General features: G+C 38.3%; 1 protein-coding gene across 1 annotated transcript in view; it reads left to right on the top strand.

The window, feature by feature from the left end:
• Nucleotides 1-17,441, top strand: part of LOC134669517 (adipokinetic hormone/corazonin-related peptide receptor variant I-like) — a 147,426-nt gene that overhangs the window by 51,060 nt on the left and 78,925 nt on the right. Inside the window, exons 3-4 of the mRNA XM_063527112.1 lie at nt 1,682-1,787; nt 5,068-5,272. Coding sequence (XP_063383182.1) covers nt 1,682-1,787; nt 5,068-5,272 — 311 coding nt within the window. The remainder of the gene's footprint in view (nt 1-1,681; nt 1,788-5,067; nt 5,273-17,441) is intronic.

Below are 17,441 nucleotides of genomic sequence, written 5' to 3'. Positions count from 1 at the left end.
TTTTACAAACATATCAGAGGGCCCACAAGGTGGACTGATGACCTGGTGAAGGTCGCGGGAGTCCGCTGGATGCGGGTGGCGCAAGACCGGTCATTGTGGCACTCATTGGGGGAGGCCTATGTCCAGCAGTGGACGTCCTCTGGCTGATATGATGATGATGATGATGATGATGATGATCAGAGGGCCTACCGCTTACACTGAAATTTGCAAATTGCATGCTTCTTTCTCTGTCACTCTAATTACGCCTTAATTGGAGTAAACCAACAATCCTTGTGTTTTGTAAACGGCCGTACAAAATTTTCTCTTATAATGCGACTGACTTATCTGAGAATAGACAAGTCGGGTGTTGGTTTTGATTTTTACCTTGCTTTCGTTGAGTAATACGTGGACGCATCTCATACCGTCACAAGGAACAACTTCATCCATTGTTAACACTTATAAACGTCACAACAAACGAACAAATCCACATTCACTACTTAATTCAAATTCACTTAAATAAATTGACCTTTCGTTACTTTCGACTCGACTAAATAATAATACACTTGAAGTAAACGCGTGCCCGTGTGAACTTATGCAGCTAACTTCGCACCAAAAGCTCGGCTTAAATCGCCTTATAAAATTGCTATACATACCAACAAATAATTACATCGTTCTATGGCGTTTGTAGGCTTAGACCGCCTAGAGCGGGACGAAAAAGCAAGCTCGCACTCGTCGGCTTGCAACCGCAATCCGACGAGTGCGAGCAGGATAGCTAAATTCTCAGCAGATATTCATCCTACGCCTGATTTCTTTCGCACGGAGGAGGCGCCACGGCAAAATTTTGCAACACGCTGGCGCCGCGGTCCGCGCGCTGTGGCTTGAATTTAATAATACGGGTTCATTTGGCGCGCGGTTTAAAAATAATCTATATTGATTATTGATCTTATCACTACGTAATTTCGGTAAGGCAACTAAGGCAAGCCCGGCTTTTGGGCTTGTATGGAAGTACCGCCACTGGATCACGTGATGCTTTGCATAGAAAACAATGCGCCCGAAACTTCGGGTCGGAGCCCCAATTTCACATCGGTGACAGGTGCAACGAATTGTAAAATCACTGTTGCTGACGTCACAGGCATCCATGGGCTACGATTACCACTTACCATCGGGCGGGCCGTATTCCTGTTTGCCGCCATCTTTGTATTATTTAAAAAAACTTTATTATATCGGAATAAAACAGATATTTCTCCTGCGAAGTTTCTGACAATTGTCAAAGATTTAGAAGAATTGTAGGTAATTCTTGACAGGTAATGAGTTATATGTCGGAATTTCGTGACAATTGTAGTGTTTCTTGTGACAATTGTCATAAACTTAGCAAGAGAAATATCTGTTTTATTCCGATATCATAAAGTTTTTTTAAATAATACAGTGATGGTGGCAAATAGGAATACGGCCCGCCCGATGGTAAGTGGTAACCGTAGCCCATGGATGCCTGTGACGTCAGCAACAGTGATTTTACAATTCGTCGCACCTGTCACGTTGGTGAAACAGGGGCGTGAGTCATCCTTTACTGTAACCGAGTGAATAGCGTCTCAATAGAGTAGTGTAACTAGTATTTATGAATCAAAACGATTTGATACTATCTTGCAAATCCGATTTTATTGTAGCAAATGAACATTAAAGTTATGTTTTATGTTTCCTGCAGGTTTTTTGCAGTCCTGTATCCATTGAGGTTGGCGGTCGCCAGGTCACGAAGTAAAACAATGCTGTGTTTCGCGTGGTTCATCGCCTTATTCTGCAGCTTACCACAGGTACACAAACACATATTATTCTTTTATTATTAAGTTGATGTTAGTGTTTGGAGTGTGCATTACAATCGATACCTAGTACCAACTAACTGGAAAACCTGACTTCTTTCAGCAATTATTTAGTCAGAAAAATATGATTAAAAGACCAAAACAATTTTGTTTATAATAAATGAAATACGAGTAACTATCTCTTCTCATTTATTAAATTTAGAACATGCAAATGAACTGCATTATTGTATAAATCTATAAGTACTTATATGTAACATTATTGTTAATTTTAAGTAATGAAAGATGTCATCAACCAACATCAATCTTTCAAATAAGCCAATTAAGGAATTCCATGAAATAAAATCACCTTGATGAGATGCTGTTTCAACTTTTCTCTAAATAAATCCCTCTGTCTTAATAATATCGGAATCAATTTTACAAAATTCTGATGGTTATTATTATTAATGTAAAATAATTCCGGGAAGAAACGTGCCTGGAATCTTTTAGAGCCCTAATCTAAAAACAAACGGAGAAATTTAATATAAATAGTCAACCAAACACCTAGCAACCTTCTTAGCTTAGCAATTCTCTTTGATTTCTAATCAAAATCATCGCTCTGACGGCAGAGTACCTGCTCGCATTATATCTTATCTAAAAAATAAAATAATGGGGTCAAAACAGGACGCATAGCCAACATGCCAATCGCTTACGCTCCGTCACTGTTGCTCTAATAATGGAAGAGTGGTAGAGAGACACAAAGCGTTTCGTTGTCGTAGCGATAGCGATGGTCATCTTGGCTAGGCCGGGTGAATGTGAATAGACATCTATTAGACATCTTTAAGACATCACCAAGATACGATAACGATATGTTTAAGATCTAACCTGTCAAATTTGACATTTGCGCGATTCTGGAGATACTCTTGAACGATTTCCACAGGATATGACTTAGAGATCCAATTCACATCTAATAGATATCTTACTCTATCTAACGTAAAAGTGACATTGGTTACCCGAATTGCGCTGCAAAAGAGAACTAGTTGATATCTAAACTATAACGTATCTAGAATGGATCTAGTACGTGTCGTCTCTTGTGAATATGTTGAAGTTCGAATACGGCAGTATATTCCAAAGCTCCCAACCATATCTTTCAAAATATTACTGTAATTTTTTAAATTAACTGTAACTTTTACTGTAAGTAATTTTTGTACTTCTAAGGCAAGGTATGTTTATAAATGGAAGAAAGAACTTGGAGTAAACCAAAAGGAACAATGTAATGAATTAGAGGAACGAGAAGAAAGATAGAAATATTTGGATCTGAAGACGGCTGTGGAATACCCATCCTTGAAGATTAGATTTCTCTTCTTTCTACCGTACAACTGTTTTTAAATACGTTTAAAATTGTATTATTTAATGTAATAAATGTTTTTCATAGTCAAAGGAACAATGTTGTAGTATTGGACTATTATACTGGATACCGGATATTAGACCAAGAAAAGTCTGCGATTTTGATAGCCCACGCACTGCAAGTGTCATTTTAAACATCAAACTTCTGTCAAATTGTTACGTGTAAATAACACTTGCACTGTGTTTGGACTTTTCTTTGTCTAACTCTACCCGATTTGCAATAAAATTTCGGCGATACATCAGTAGTCCAAATGCCATGTAGTTCTTACTCTTACCAACGAAATGTAGCAAAACTATCACATCACGTTTCGCAAGTAAAGAGGGTCCTTTAAAAGGCCTCTTAGCCGTTTTTTGTACTCTCCTTAAATGGGCTTAAAGATGGCCCAATAAAAAAAAATACTTTGTCATTCTGTGTACTTTTTAGAGAACAGTAACGCTGGACCGCCATCCTTTTTCCTTTTGTGTGAAGTAGCATTCCCAAGCGCAAATATTTCTCATAAAAATATCAAAAGGGACATTTCCGGTTATGATAAATCACTAAGTTAAGCCCACGGACCTGCCGGCGTATTATGGATAGTTTTATCCACGTGATAAAATAACTGTCACTTATTAACACCGCGGGACAGAAAGTGACGGACACCGCTTTATCACGCTTTCACGAACATCATATCCGTAGATACTGTTTACAATTCGGACTGAGTTGACAAAAAACTGGGACTGAAAAAAAAATGATGAAATCATTAAGAGTTTACCGTTTCTAGGTCCATGGGGTCCCAGCGCGCATAAGTTGTTCGCAAAAATCGCGAAGCGTCTGGTTGACGTAACTGGTGACCGAAGAGCTGGCGGCTACCTCGCACAACGTATCAGTATTGCGGTACAGCGGGGAAATGCCGCCAGCATCCTTGGTACAATGCCTCAGGGGCCTATTTTAGATTTAAGCTAGTTATTAATTTCGTTTAGTTGTACCACTGTATATATATTGTATGTAAATAAATGATTTATTCAGAGAGCAATTAGTTACCTCAAAGTATAATAGGTAATATAATTATGACCGTAATTAATAACGCAGTTTCGTACCGTGCCCCATGACTTCAGCTTAAGGAGTCATCCTTGACGTGTCATCCCTGACGTGAGTCATCACGTTAGACCGCGCGACCGTGCCGTGTCCGGGCTGAAGCTTTCGGAGCTTACTTTTCTATGTCATGACAGGTGATCACGTGATGCTTTCCATAGAAAACGATGCGCCGGAAGCTCCGGCCCGGACACGGCCCGGTCTACCGTGAATCATCCTCTACACTTACAACTAAATGGCATGCTCGTTGCGTTAGCATCGACGTATGATAATTTTCATAATATTTTCTTTCTTCAAGGCCGTCAGACGTAAAAAGCACACACACACACACACATCACATCACATACACATATCATCTGTCTGTGACCACATAGTATCCTAAGGCACTAAAAGCTTCTCGTGACAGAGGCGAAAATTACTTTGCTTGAGTTCTATGTACATAGTCTACGTGCGAGATATATGCGAACAGAAATAACCGGCACCCGAGCCCGAAAAAATTATTTGAGATAATTCATACTATAACTGATGGTGCCTTTTAGTCGATTAATCGAATAATTTAAAAGGAGTTAAAAGCGAGAAGGCGACTGAATAAAACATCAACCGACAAGTTTTTGGATTATAAAATATAGGTATTTTCGTGCCAATTTAATTTTGGTCTAACTTATCAACCTTTAAAATTGTGGTTTCTTGAATTTTTCCAAATATATGCACTTCTTACGGAAGGCTTATGACGCCCCCTGGCCATCCCTAAGGTAGAACAGAATCGTGCGGACCTTCTAACTGGATCATCTCAGCCTAAATTAATTCCACTTGTTCCAGAGTCTCGTGTTCCGCGTGCTCCGTCACCCGGAGGTGCCCGAGTTCCAGCAGTGTGTGGCGTTCGACGCGTTCCCGAGCCACCGGCAAGAACTCGCCTATAACGTGTTCTGTCTCTGCGCCATGTACTTCCTGCCGCTGCTCATCATCACAGTCTGCTATGGGTGCATCTTCTACGAGATATCTAAGAATTCCAAGGAGATATCAGGTTAGTATATCATACAACTTTTAGGTAAACATACGGCGCGATTCGGGAAGTGAATTGGATATTTACTAGATATGAAATAGTAAAGATATGTGACGTTCCATGGCAAAAGATACCATTGCCCCGGCTGAATATTGGAGCGGCGTTAATAATAGCGTTCCAGCGGCGGCGTTAATAATAGAGTTCCAGCAGTGCGTGGCGTACGACGCGTTCCCGAGCCACCGTCAAGAACTCGCCTACAACGTGTTCTGTCTCTGCGCCATGTACTTCCTGCCGCTGCTCATCATCACAGTCTGCTATGGGTGCATCTTCTACGAGATATCTAAAAATTCGAAGGAGATATCAGGTTAGTATATCATACAACTTTTAGGTAAACTTACGGCGCGATTCAGGAAATGAATTAGATATTTACTAGGGGTCTCTATTGTTTCCCAAATAGTTTTAAGTCATAATGTATTGTTTGTCCGAATTTTCGTTAGTCATAATTGGTTTTTCTCAGAAACGCGTAACTTTTCAGGATTGCCATAAAACAAACCTAACCTAACCTAACCTCTCTATAGAATCACCTTACGAAAATCCTGAAAAGTTAACGGTTTCAGTTTTATGACTAACGATAATATGACAAACAATACATTATGACTTAAAACTTTATGGGAAACAAAGGGACCCCATTTACTAGATATGAAATAGTAAAGATATGTGACGTTCCACGGCAAAAGATACCATTGCCCCGGCTGAATATTGGAGCGGCGTTAATAATAGCGTTCCAGCGGCGGCGTTCATAATAGAGTTCCAGCAGTGTGTGGCGTTCGACGCGTTCCCGAGCCACCGTCAAGAACTCGCCTACAACGTGTTCTGTCTCTGCGCCATGTACTTCCTGCCGCTGCTCATCATCACAGTCTGCTATGGCTGCATCTTCTACGAGATATCTAAGAATTCGAAGGAGATATCAGGTTAGTATATCGTACAACTTTTAGGTAAACTTACGGCGCGATTTGGGAAATGAATTAGATATTAACTAGATATTAAATAGTAAAGATATGTGACGTTCCACGGCAAAAGATACCATAGCCCCGGCTGAATATTGGAGCGGCGTTAATAATAGCGTTCCGGCGGCGGCGTTAATAATAGAGTTCACTTAACTCTGCAGCTTACTGTACATAAATACATATACCTTGTTTAAGTTGTTTACTTAAATATAAACTCACCTCCCACAGTTCAGATTATTATAGCTAATAAATACTTATTTTCAAGTTCATTTAGCCATTTATGTTGCTGGACTTGCTGGGCATTCCTTAAAATAGACATGACATAATAATTACCAATAAACATTATTTGGGTACCTAAAATGAATTCGATAAATTGGTGGATATTTATTTGAATAAATAGTCAATTTTACATATTATGTATTATGTATGTATAAAACTTAACAAACTAAAACCCGTTCTGAGCCATGCCGGGTCCAAAGGTCCCCATCACACTAGCAGCGTTACCCCGCTGTATGGCGATGGAGACCTGTTGGACAAGCCAATAGTCAATTACTTAAATAATAAACATCCGGCTACTAACTACCTACGGCTACCTTGTTACAGTTCAAATTTGTAAGTGATATCATGGTATAATAATATGAGTGATATGCATCTCAGGGTTATTATTTACCTCTTTACGATTTGGGAAATGAATTAGAGATTCACTAGATATGAAATAGTAAAGATAACAATAATATCTTCATCTCTAAATCATTTCCCGAATCGCGCCGTCAGCCTCTTGACTTTTCTCAATGCTTCTAAATTACACTGTGAAATGATTTAGTAACAGATAAGTTTATACATACCTAACTACATATGCGGTACAAATATGAATACCTAAAAATCTTGATTTATTTACACAAATTATTTACCACTGCATTACAAAACTTAAGCAAGTTGATAGAAGCATTTATCTAATCTTCATCTGTGAGATCCATTTAATATAGTTGGCTAAGCGCCAATATCTGACATATATGTATATTCAGCTTGCGAACAATAGCCAAAACATGAAGTGTCGATAAAAGAAAAATGAGACATCAATATTTTACTACGTGCTTAACCTCCTTCTATACATATATATCTATAATATGGTGAGGAAAAACAACCCCACGTTTATTAAAGCTATATTGTTATTGAAGTTTCTTGACCCGTGAATTATGTTTAGTTTCTTTCAGCACAGTGATTTTCTTAAAATACGCCATCAAATTAAATTCCATCAAAAGTTAATGTTCGAGTTGAGATGCAAAGTAATTTCTAAGCCACACGCGTTGTTGGTGAGTGTAAATTCCATGAATATATGAGTTTCTTGACATTATGGATTTGAAAGACTGTGAAAAGCAAAGAATGAGATAAGCAAAATATTTATAAATATTTATAAATACATAAATGTAGTTTGCTTAATAGAATACCTACACGCATAATAATATAATATGTAAATTTAACATAACTAGAGTAACACGTGCCTATGAACAGGATCATATCAGGTCGTTCTTAGTATGTTTTTTAACCGTTCTAACATATTTGCATAATTTGTCATTCCGACCAGAAAGGATCCCGAGAGTGAAAACGTACCAGAAAATAAACAAGACCGAAGTGATCCCATAAGTGTTCCGTGAACAAAGTTTTGTAGGTACAGAACACTAAAAACAACGCGGAAAGGCCTCCAACAATATGGGTTTGCGATCCGGAGATAACTTAAAACGTACATCAAAATGATGTCATTTTTTTATTAATCTGTTGTACGTCTCACTCGACCATATTATACATGTAGACTAATTGTAGTTAGTTTTAGTTTTATGCTCCTGTTTATGTCTTTTAGTAATTTAAATTTATATTTTGCATGTCATGTATCATATAATAATGAATTAAGTACATGTAGAGTTGTAGACTGCGTTTTATATTAAATATCCTTTTATGTAGCATACTTAAGTAAATAATAAGGAAGAGTTACTTCGTTTGTGAAATCAAAACGAATAAAATTAAATCATTCGGAAGTCGTGAAATTATATAATGGTCCCTTTTAGCCGAATATTTTAATAGGTCCTCCGTTTTTGTCTTCTTCGGAAATATATAATATAAATCTACCCTTTTGTTAAAGCGAGAAGGCGACTGATTGAATAAAACATCAACCCTACAACTTTTTGGATTATAGAATATTGTCTGGCCAATTTAATTTTGGTCTAACTTATCAAACTTTAAAATTGTGGTATCTTTAGTTTAGAGTTAATCACAACAACTCTCTTAGTTACAAAAAACACACTTAAAACTCTCGCGTTTTGTACACATATTTCATTACACAAACACAATTACCTCTATGTAAATGTAAATGCACTGTAACGGTTTGCTTAAAACCTCGTTTGCGCTAAGCGTTTTTTGCTGGCCGGTTGTAAAAAAAAAAATTAAAAACATTTTTAAATAGTTTTCTGGAATCTGTCATTTGAAGAAAATTGATGAACATTTACGACAATTTCTTGCAAATAAGATACTAAATATCTCTAAAATAATATAATTTACCTGACTTAATCGATCTAGATCGTGCCTTATTGGTATTATGCTGTGTACATTTCCCCGGATCGGGTAAGTGTTGTGAATATTTCATTTAAGTTACTACTAGGAATAATTTTACGTTGTATTCTTTTATACTGTTAACTAATCTGTTATTTTCTGACTGCTTCATCCGTGAACACTAAAATAATGCTGAAAGGTTAACTTTCCTGATATTTCTTTCCTTGTGGGCCGGATGTCGCAGTCACTGTTGTGTGCATTTTCTAATATGCCCAATAATACTAGGGATCAAGTTTGGGGTTGAAATTGCCTGCACCCTGCCTGAAAACCTTCTATTCTGCACTACCCCGGGTTGCGCTATGCGCAAGCTCTGCTATTTGGAAGGTTTCCGTTCCGAGCTGAGGATCCTGAACCACAGCGGGAAGCCATCCTAGTCTACTCTGGATCTACTGGGACTCCTGCGCTGTACCGCGGAGCCATCTACAACGGCCCGCCTACGATGTAGAGCCTCAGGAAAGTGCCTTCTATTAAGGACTTGTTTCTATATTTCTATCTCTGTGTCAGCTCAGTTTTACGGACTCACGACCTAGCTAATTTGTTTTAATTTTAATTAATCATCATCATCATCATCATTTCAGCCTATATAGGTCCCACTGCTGAGCACAGGCCTCCTCTCATGCGCGAGAGGGCTTGGGCTATAGTCCCCACGCTAGCCCAATGCGGATTGGTTTTAATTTTAATAAATAAGATTAAATATTTTTTTCTAAATTAAACTTTCATTTCTAACCTATCTATCTCTATCTACATGTGACGCTAAACGTCACAGCACCCATGGGATAATTGCAACTATTTAGTATTTCTCGAATACGATTGATCGGAACGCTCTCTATGTTACATTTCCAAATAGCTTTGACTTTTATAAATGTGTGATACCAAGTAATACTTACTAGTATCTACTGCTATTTTGGGTAAGTATGAGTTTATAAAACTTAAATAAATATCAATGTGAAATGTGACAAAAAAATACTCACGTATTTTATTTCTCTAAAAGCGTATTGAAAGTTTATCAACGGATTTACTTCTACAGGTAAAGGCACGGTTCACTGGTTTTATAGGTAATGGCACGGTGCACTGGTTCTCAATCGCTGTTGACGGATTTCCAATATGTTTTTAATTGGGCAACTATTCAAACTGTTTTGACCCGTAAAATACCGATAGTCAGATTTGATTTGAAAGTAAATATCGATATTCATTAAAATTTGGGTAGGTATTAATATTATTGGGAATTGAAATTCCACGAAAACTACGCCCATATAATTGTTCAGCAAATTAATTTATTTTAAATTTGTTGCTAGGTAGGTACCTACCTACCTACTGGTTAAGGCCAAAACTCAATCTACTCTATATTAACTGTTCCAACACAATAGTTCAATAATAACATCAGGGCAGACGCCCCGGTTTTTAAAGAAATAAATATGTATAAAACTATAGTATTAATATGTATAATCTTTATATTACTTTTTATAGCATTGTAGGTATGGTATAAAAGACAGCAGACACAAAGCTATTCTATGTAATCCACAGGGATTATTCCAAGCAGACGGTCTGGCTAGAAACTTCAATTTACGGTGCTATGCTAAGTCGAAGATGATTTCGTGGGTCGTATAAAACTCGTAAACTAACCTACGTGATGAGTAATCTACGCATGACGTGATACCATTATAATAAAGGATGGCTCACGTTAGACCGGGCCGTATCCGACCCGGAGCTTCCGGCGGGTGCCGATCTCGTTGCATAATAATTGATTGTCCTAATGTAATGTTCGCATAAAATTATTTTCGCATAATTTTTCTCCACCTGAAACAAAGAGTTTTTTCGAAAATATTTTGCATAGATTGTGTAGAATAGGGTAGGTCAGCAAGCCTATTATGGATCGCTTTATCCACATTTATCCACGTGATAAAACAACTGTCACTTTTTAACTCTGCGGGATAGAAAGAGACGGACACCGTTTTATCACGCTGTCACGTAGACAAATACGACCATCATATCCGTACAGGTTAGGTTTGTCCCATATTATTTCAGAAATGTTGAAAATAATTTTATGCGTAACATTACATTAGGATAATCAATTAATATGCGACCCAATATAGACCCGCTTCCGGCGAATCGTTTTCTATGGAAACCATTACGTGAGCGCCTGTCATGTCATAGAAAAGTAAGCGCCGGAAGCTCCGGCCCGGACACGGCCCAGACTAACGTGAGTCATCCTTAAGTCTACATCCAGTTGATCGTTTTCCGGCGCCGAGACGCCATTCTAAACCACATTACATTTTCTTATACCGTAATATAAATACGCCTGTTTTGCTCCCCACTGGGTAATTGTTCACCAACCATTTATATATAGGTCTTACTACTCAGTGGCGGCGCGACCATAAAAGCCGATTCCCACCGGCTTGCCTGTTTTTGGACGTTAGAGCAGAGTTGTAAAAGAAATATGTAAGGGGACTGATTAATAATCTGCCGGACGGTATCGGTCTGTCAGTTAGAACAAAATTTTGACAGTTCCGAACAACTGACAGGCCAATACCGTCCAGCGGACTGTTAATCAGTGGTCCCCTTAAGCCAAATTAGCGCCGGCTTGCCTATGGATATATTTGAAGCGCCGCCACTGATTACTAGCGACCCGCCCCGGCTCTGCACGGGTTAACAAATTATACACAAACCTCTTCCATGAATCACTCTATCGACAGATGAAAACCGCATGAAAATCCGTTCAGTAGTTTTTGAGTTTATCGCGAACATACAAACACACAAACAGACAGACGCGGCGGGGACTTTGTTTTATAATGTGTATTGATGCTTCATGGCTTCAACTAGTAAAAACCGGCTTCTAAAGCGTTTGCATTTCATATCTAGTGAATCTCTAATTCATTTCCCGAATCGAGCCGTCGTTCCAAATTCTTGAATCCTAGTCCTTACCTAACGCCTACAACACTGGTCTAAGATACACAACTAGGTATAAGTAAATACCTATATAGAATAGAGGTTATATTTAATGAACAGTGAGCCCGATACGGATCAATTTGTTATAGTCTTACCCCCAACTAACCTCAATTAGCTGATAATCGTTCGTCTTTATCTGTCATTTTGACTTATGTATTTGTAAGGAAGAGATAAAACATAATTTAACTAAATCAGGCCCGTAAAGTTTTATGAATAGAATAGAATAGATTTGATTTATTCGTAAGCACAAACAATCGATACAATACATAATATAAAAGAAAACACACAATAAGACTAAAGTACCACGAAATGACCCCATCTCAGCATGTTGCTGGTGGCTTCCAGCGCTGATCTTCCGATGGGATTCCACTACCGAAAGTCTCTAATCCTACCGCACTGAAAGATTTTCGCCCTATCTCCATACTGCCATTTCTGTCAAAAGTCTTGGAAGCGATTGTGCATAAGAAACTGTCTTCACACATCTTTAATAACAGTCTTCTCTCACCAGTACAATCCGGTTTTCGTTGTGGCCATAGCACGACTACTGCATTACTGAAGGTTATTGAGGATGTGAGGCAAGGTATGGAGTCTTCTCAATTAACTGTGCTTGTTCTGGTGGACTTTTCAAACGCGTTTAATGCCGTCGACCACGAGCTCTTACTTACCACCTTGAAACACCTGAATATCTCGTCATCAGTGGCTGATTGGTTCGCTTCTTATCTGCAGTGTCGTCAACAGGCTATTCGAGCTGATAGTACCATCTCCGATTGGTGTGAGCTTTCTTCCGGCGTTCCTCAGGGTGGTATTTTGTCTCCTCTTTTGTTCTCTGTATTTATAAACTTAATCACAGATCGAATTAAATGCTCATATCACCTATACGCTGACGATCTGCAACTTTATGCCCAAGCAAATCCAAGTAACTTGGATAAAGCGATCCAGAGAATAAATGATGATCTAGAAAGCATATCTGCGTGGTCTCGCAATTTTGGGATTTCTGTCAACCCCAACAAGTGTCAGGCCATTATACTGGGTAGCCCACGTCTGCTGTCCTTACTTGACATCACGCTTATAGATCCGATTAAATTCGAAAATAATGTAGTCCCGTTTCAGTCTGATGTGAAAAACCTTGGTCTAATCGTAGACAGTGGTTTGACTTGGACCCCCCAGGTGTCTGGTGTTTGTCGCAAAGTTACCAACATGCTGAGATCTCTTTATAGATTCAAGCACTTTCTCCCCATTAGCACAAAAAAACTTATTATTCAGGCATTGGTGTTGCCCGTGATTGACTATGCAGATGTGTGTTATTCCAATATTAGCCAGGAGTTACTCAACAAACTAGACAGGCTACTGAATAGCTGTATTAGGTTTATATATGGGCTTCGTAAATACGATCACGTATCGGCCTTCCGCCGCAAACTGAACTGGCTTCCCATCCGTGAACGTAGGTCACTAAGAACTCTTTGCACACTTTATTCTATATTATTTGATCCAGCCGCTCCCGATTACCTTAAATCTAAATTTAATTTTGTAGCACCGCGTCCCGGTTGCGAGTTGCGTACATCTCGAAGTCTTAAACTGACTATTCCATATCACCGCACTGGCTTTATTTCCAACTCTTTCGCCCTTCAGGCTGCTCGTCTTTGGAATGATCTCCCCCTTCCCTTAAGGCAAGCACAGAGCAAATTTTCTTTTAAAAGCAAGTTACGTAAACACCTCTCTAACTCGCTTAAAGATAAATGATCCGCATTTTACTTATATTCTTGGGTACATAACAGAATATAACATATTTATTTATATATGTATGTATGTATGCATGTTTGTATATATGTAGGTGTCTATTGCTATTATCTTTATATGTGTAGTTTATAATTAGAATATTGTTTAGAATAACCTGATTTGTGATTCATAATTCTTCTCGTTGTCTACAATCCTGCACTAAGTACAAGTTTTCTGATTGACCCAATGGTTGACTGGTAGAGAATGCCTTAAGGCATTAAGTCCGCCATTTGTACATTTTGTTATCGTGCAATAAAGTTTAAATAAATAAATAAATAAATGGGACCATCAAGTGAGAAGAATCGCGGAAGGTAACAGACAAGAAGAAAAAAGACATAGAAATAACTAGTTATTGTTATCAACGTGCTGTATTGGTAGCAAAGTATGGTTGACAAAAAAACAAATACGCAAATATTTTAAACATTATATATTTCCCAAATTATGAGACTTATACATACATATTTATAATTACTTATCCAAATTATACTGAAAAAACGACTAAAATTTGTTCAACAGATTTGGCTGCCAGTCGTTCACGTCGATTGAAAAAAAAACCATTTTAAATAGCTAAATGACCTTTCTGCGTTAACAGAAGTCACAAGACTCACAAGAAGGTTAATTTAAGTCTCTAAAATATTGCACACAACTATAGTTGTTTTTTATATGACATTAATGTTCATTTGACGTAGATTGTTTTAAAAATATATTAGGGCGGAAAAGGTTTTGTACCGTAAAGAGTTATATCTAGATGTGTAATCCTAAGATAAGTATTTATTTTATAATTAAGAACAAAAGTGAATATTCAAATGTATTTGTTTTTTCTGCCAACCATACCCTCTGCTACGAAAACTGCACGTTGATAACGATCACTAGAAATAACATACGTACAGTAAACAAATAGTTAAATAAGAAAAAAAAGTTACACAGCAAGAAGATACAACATAACGACTATTTACAGTTAAGATTAGGTATTTAATACATAAAACAAGCATCGTGCTCGCAATCGCTGTATCGATCCGAATAAGTCGAATAAGGGGGTTAAACTGATTTTGATACAAACTTGATGATCGTCTTGATGATGCGCGCATCTCACGCATGGGTTCTACTTATCTACTGAACGATCGTAACGTCGTATCAAAATAAGATCGAAACCGTAACAAATCTAAAATCGGACTCCGTGTTTATAGAACACAATCTATGGGCTTATTAAATTTGTACATAATTTACACAAAATAATAAGTTTTTGGCAAAAATTTTGATTTTTGGTACAAGCTTTTATCGCTGACTGTACTTTTCTTACGACAGACAACTAATACTCATCGAGACAATTCTAAAAACCCCTAACACAATTAGGTTGCGTTGTTTCATCACAGAGTTCCTATGGCCACCTCCTGTCTCCATCATCAGATCAGCTCGATGGTACCATAATATTGCATTGTCATCCGATTTATAGGTACAATAGGTACATGCATGCAAAATTTCAGCTCAAACGGAAACTGGGAAGTGGATCAAATTTAACTTGCAAGATTTGATTACAGACAGACAAGGGTCAGGTGAAAGTAAATAAAACCTTGTAAAAATGAAATGTTTTTCTACCTTTGAAATAATTCCACGAGACTCACTATCTTTAATCATGATTAATACAGACAGGGTTCATATTTACCTGAAATAAATATTATCTCAGGTCGCGTTTATTTTTTAAGCTGAAATTGTGAGCGTCGATAAGTCAAAATCATGAGCAAGTCAAAGCAATTTGTTATTTTAGGTTTGCGAAAGTAAGTTTGCGAGGTTATCGAAACCTTAAAAAAATTTTTTCGCGCGATAGCATTCCCGATACAAAACGGAGAACATTCTCGAGAGCGGACGTTTCTTCAAACAAAAACGTCACTTTTGACACCGACGTATCTAATCCATATCGTATGTAGACGTAATATTTGACGTATCTTAAAGTTCAAATTGGACCGTGGTGATCAAAGGTGGTGATGCTGGCTAAGGGCCGTCCAGTGCCCTGTTTATCAAAAGCTTGTAACTTGTAATACAAGTGGAAGTCCCGTTTTGACATCCTTTGTTAGAAAGGGACTTCCACTTGTATTACAAGTTACAAGCTTTTGATAAACAGGGCACTGATGGGGACATTTTTTTCCAATTTCAATTTTTTTTTTAATGAATTATTATTTATATTGGATACAATATTAAAACTAAAGTTAAAACTAGAAATAAAATAAAAATACAAACTATAAAATATACTTACCTACAAAAAACCAAACTATAAAAAGAAACCCCGTCCAACAGGTCGGACTGCGGCATGGACCCCATGACACTGGCGGCGTTACCTTTCTGTATCGCAAGGGAAATACGTTGAGAGAGGTACGCACCAGCCCTGGGGTCCCCTGTGGTGTCAACCAGCCGCGCCGATAGTGCTCCTATAAATGTTTTCATGTCGGCTGACCAGGGATCCAAAGTCTCAACCGCGAGCGCCGCAAACTCATAGTCGTTGAGCAACGTCGAGTATATGCGGCGCTTGAGAACTTGGGCCTGGTCAGCCGCAGCGCCGGCCCGAATGCGGGTCCCCTGAATGTGGGATTGTGCAAAGGTGTCGACACATTTTTTCCAATCTGATTAAATTGTCCGATCAAATCAGGCCGTGCGGACTCAATTTGACCACTTTCACCAATGTTAAAATTTTATGGTGATATTTGAACGCTCTAAATTAAAAAATGCCCCGAATCGTGAATACTAGCGTCACAAATTAGTCATCTTGTGTCCACACCCCATTTTATCGGTAATATCGGTCATAATCGACGGTGGAATTCGGCGAGCCAAATAATTGGCGGCCTGATTTGATCGGACAATTTAATCAGTTTGGCGAAAAATTTTCCCCGTCTGAACGGGCCTTAAATCATCGACGCTATCGATGGAGCCATATTACCCAAAGATGGATTGATTGACGACCAATATAACTTACGTCGAAACATCAGAATAAAAATAGGTTAATCTTAACAAAAAATCGCGATAGTTCTACGAACAATTTTGATATACGAGTATTAAATGCACTTAAGCTGAATTTAAAGTTCGAAATCTAGCTAATTTTTGCAATCTACATAAGTGCAACTCAGCTGAAACGTCACGTCCGAATTTAAGGTAAAAACAATGAAATTATATCGCGGTAGACCCGTTTGTGTAATTAAATATGTGTACAAAACGCGAGTTAAAAGTTTTAAATCTACTTAAGTACAACAGGAACTATTTGGATTTCAATTAATCCCCGCATTAAACCCGTCACTACCATGTATGCCCAACACACGTGCGAACTCGTTTCAATTTTAAAGTTTCGACGAATGGTACGAAAGCTGAGGGCCTACCGCGAACCACGTTCGTGTTGCCTCCCTGTCACAATTACGTACGAATTTGCAAGTGCGACAGAGAGGCAACACGTCGAAGGCCCGGTAGTCGCGGTAGGCCCTCTGTATTCATAAAGTTTCAATGTTAACGAGAGGAGTAATTAAGCACACATGTAGCAACTTGAGTCTTTGGGCATTTATGTAGATTGTGCGAATGTTTCCGGTATAAAGTTGACTCAATCAGGTCTTTTATGTTAGAATTTTCCTTTAAGGAAGAGGAAGGAACGACGAATGACATTTTCACATTGTATGCAGACATGTACGCCGCTTCGGTGGGCGAGCGAGACATCACTATATACACGTGCATAGAGCGTTACGGCACACACGTGCAAATCCGCATCACTGCGCATTTGCGAATTAACAAAGCCTTACATGACTTACGTGCATACACTGAGGCGTAGGCACAAAGAGGCGTAGATTAGACACTGGTGTAATTATGGGCTTTTGTTGACACTC

The sequence above is a fragment of the Cydia fagiglandana genome, chromosome 12 (assembly GCF_963556715.1).
Source record: "Cydia fagiglandana chromosome 12, ilCydFagi1.1, whole genome shotgun sequence".
In the NCBI taxonomy this organism is placed as follows: domain Eukaryota; kingdom Metazoa; phylum Arthropoda; class Insecta; order Lepidoptera; family Tortricidae; genus Cydia; species Cydia fagiglandana.
This window is presented reverse-complemented; position numbering and strand designations above follow the sequence as displayed.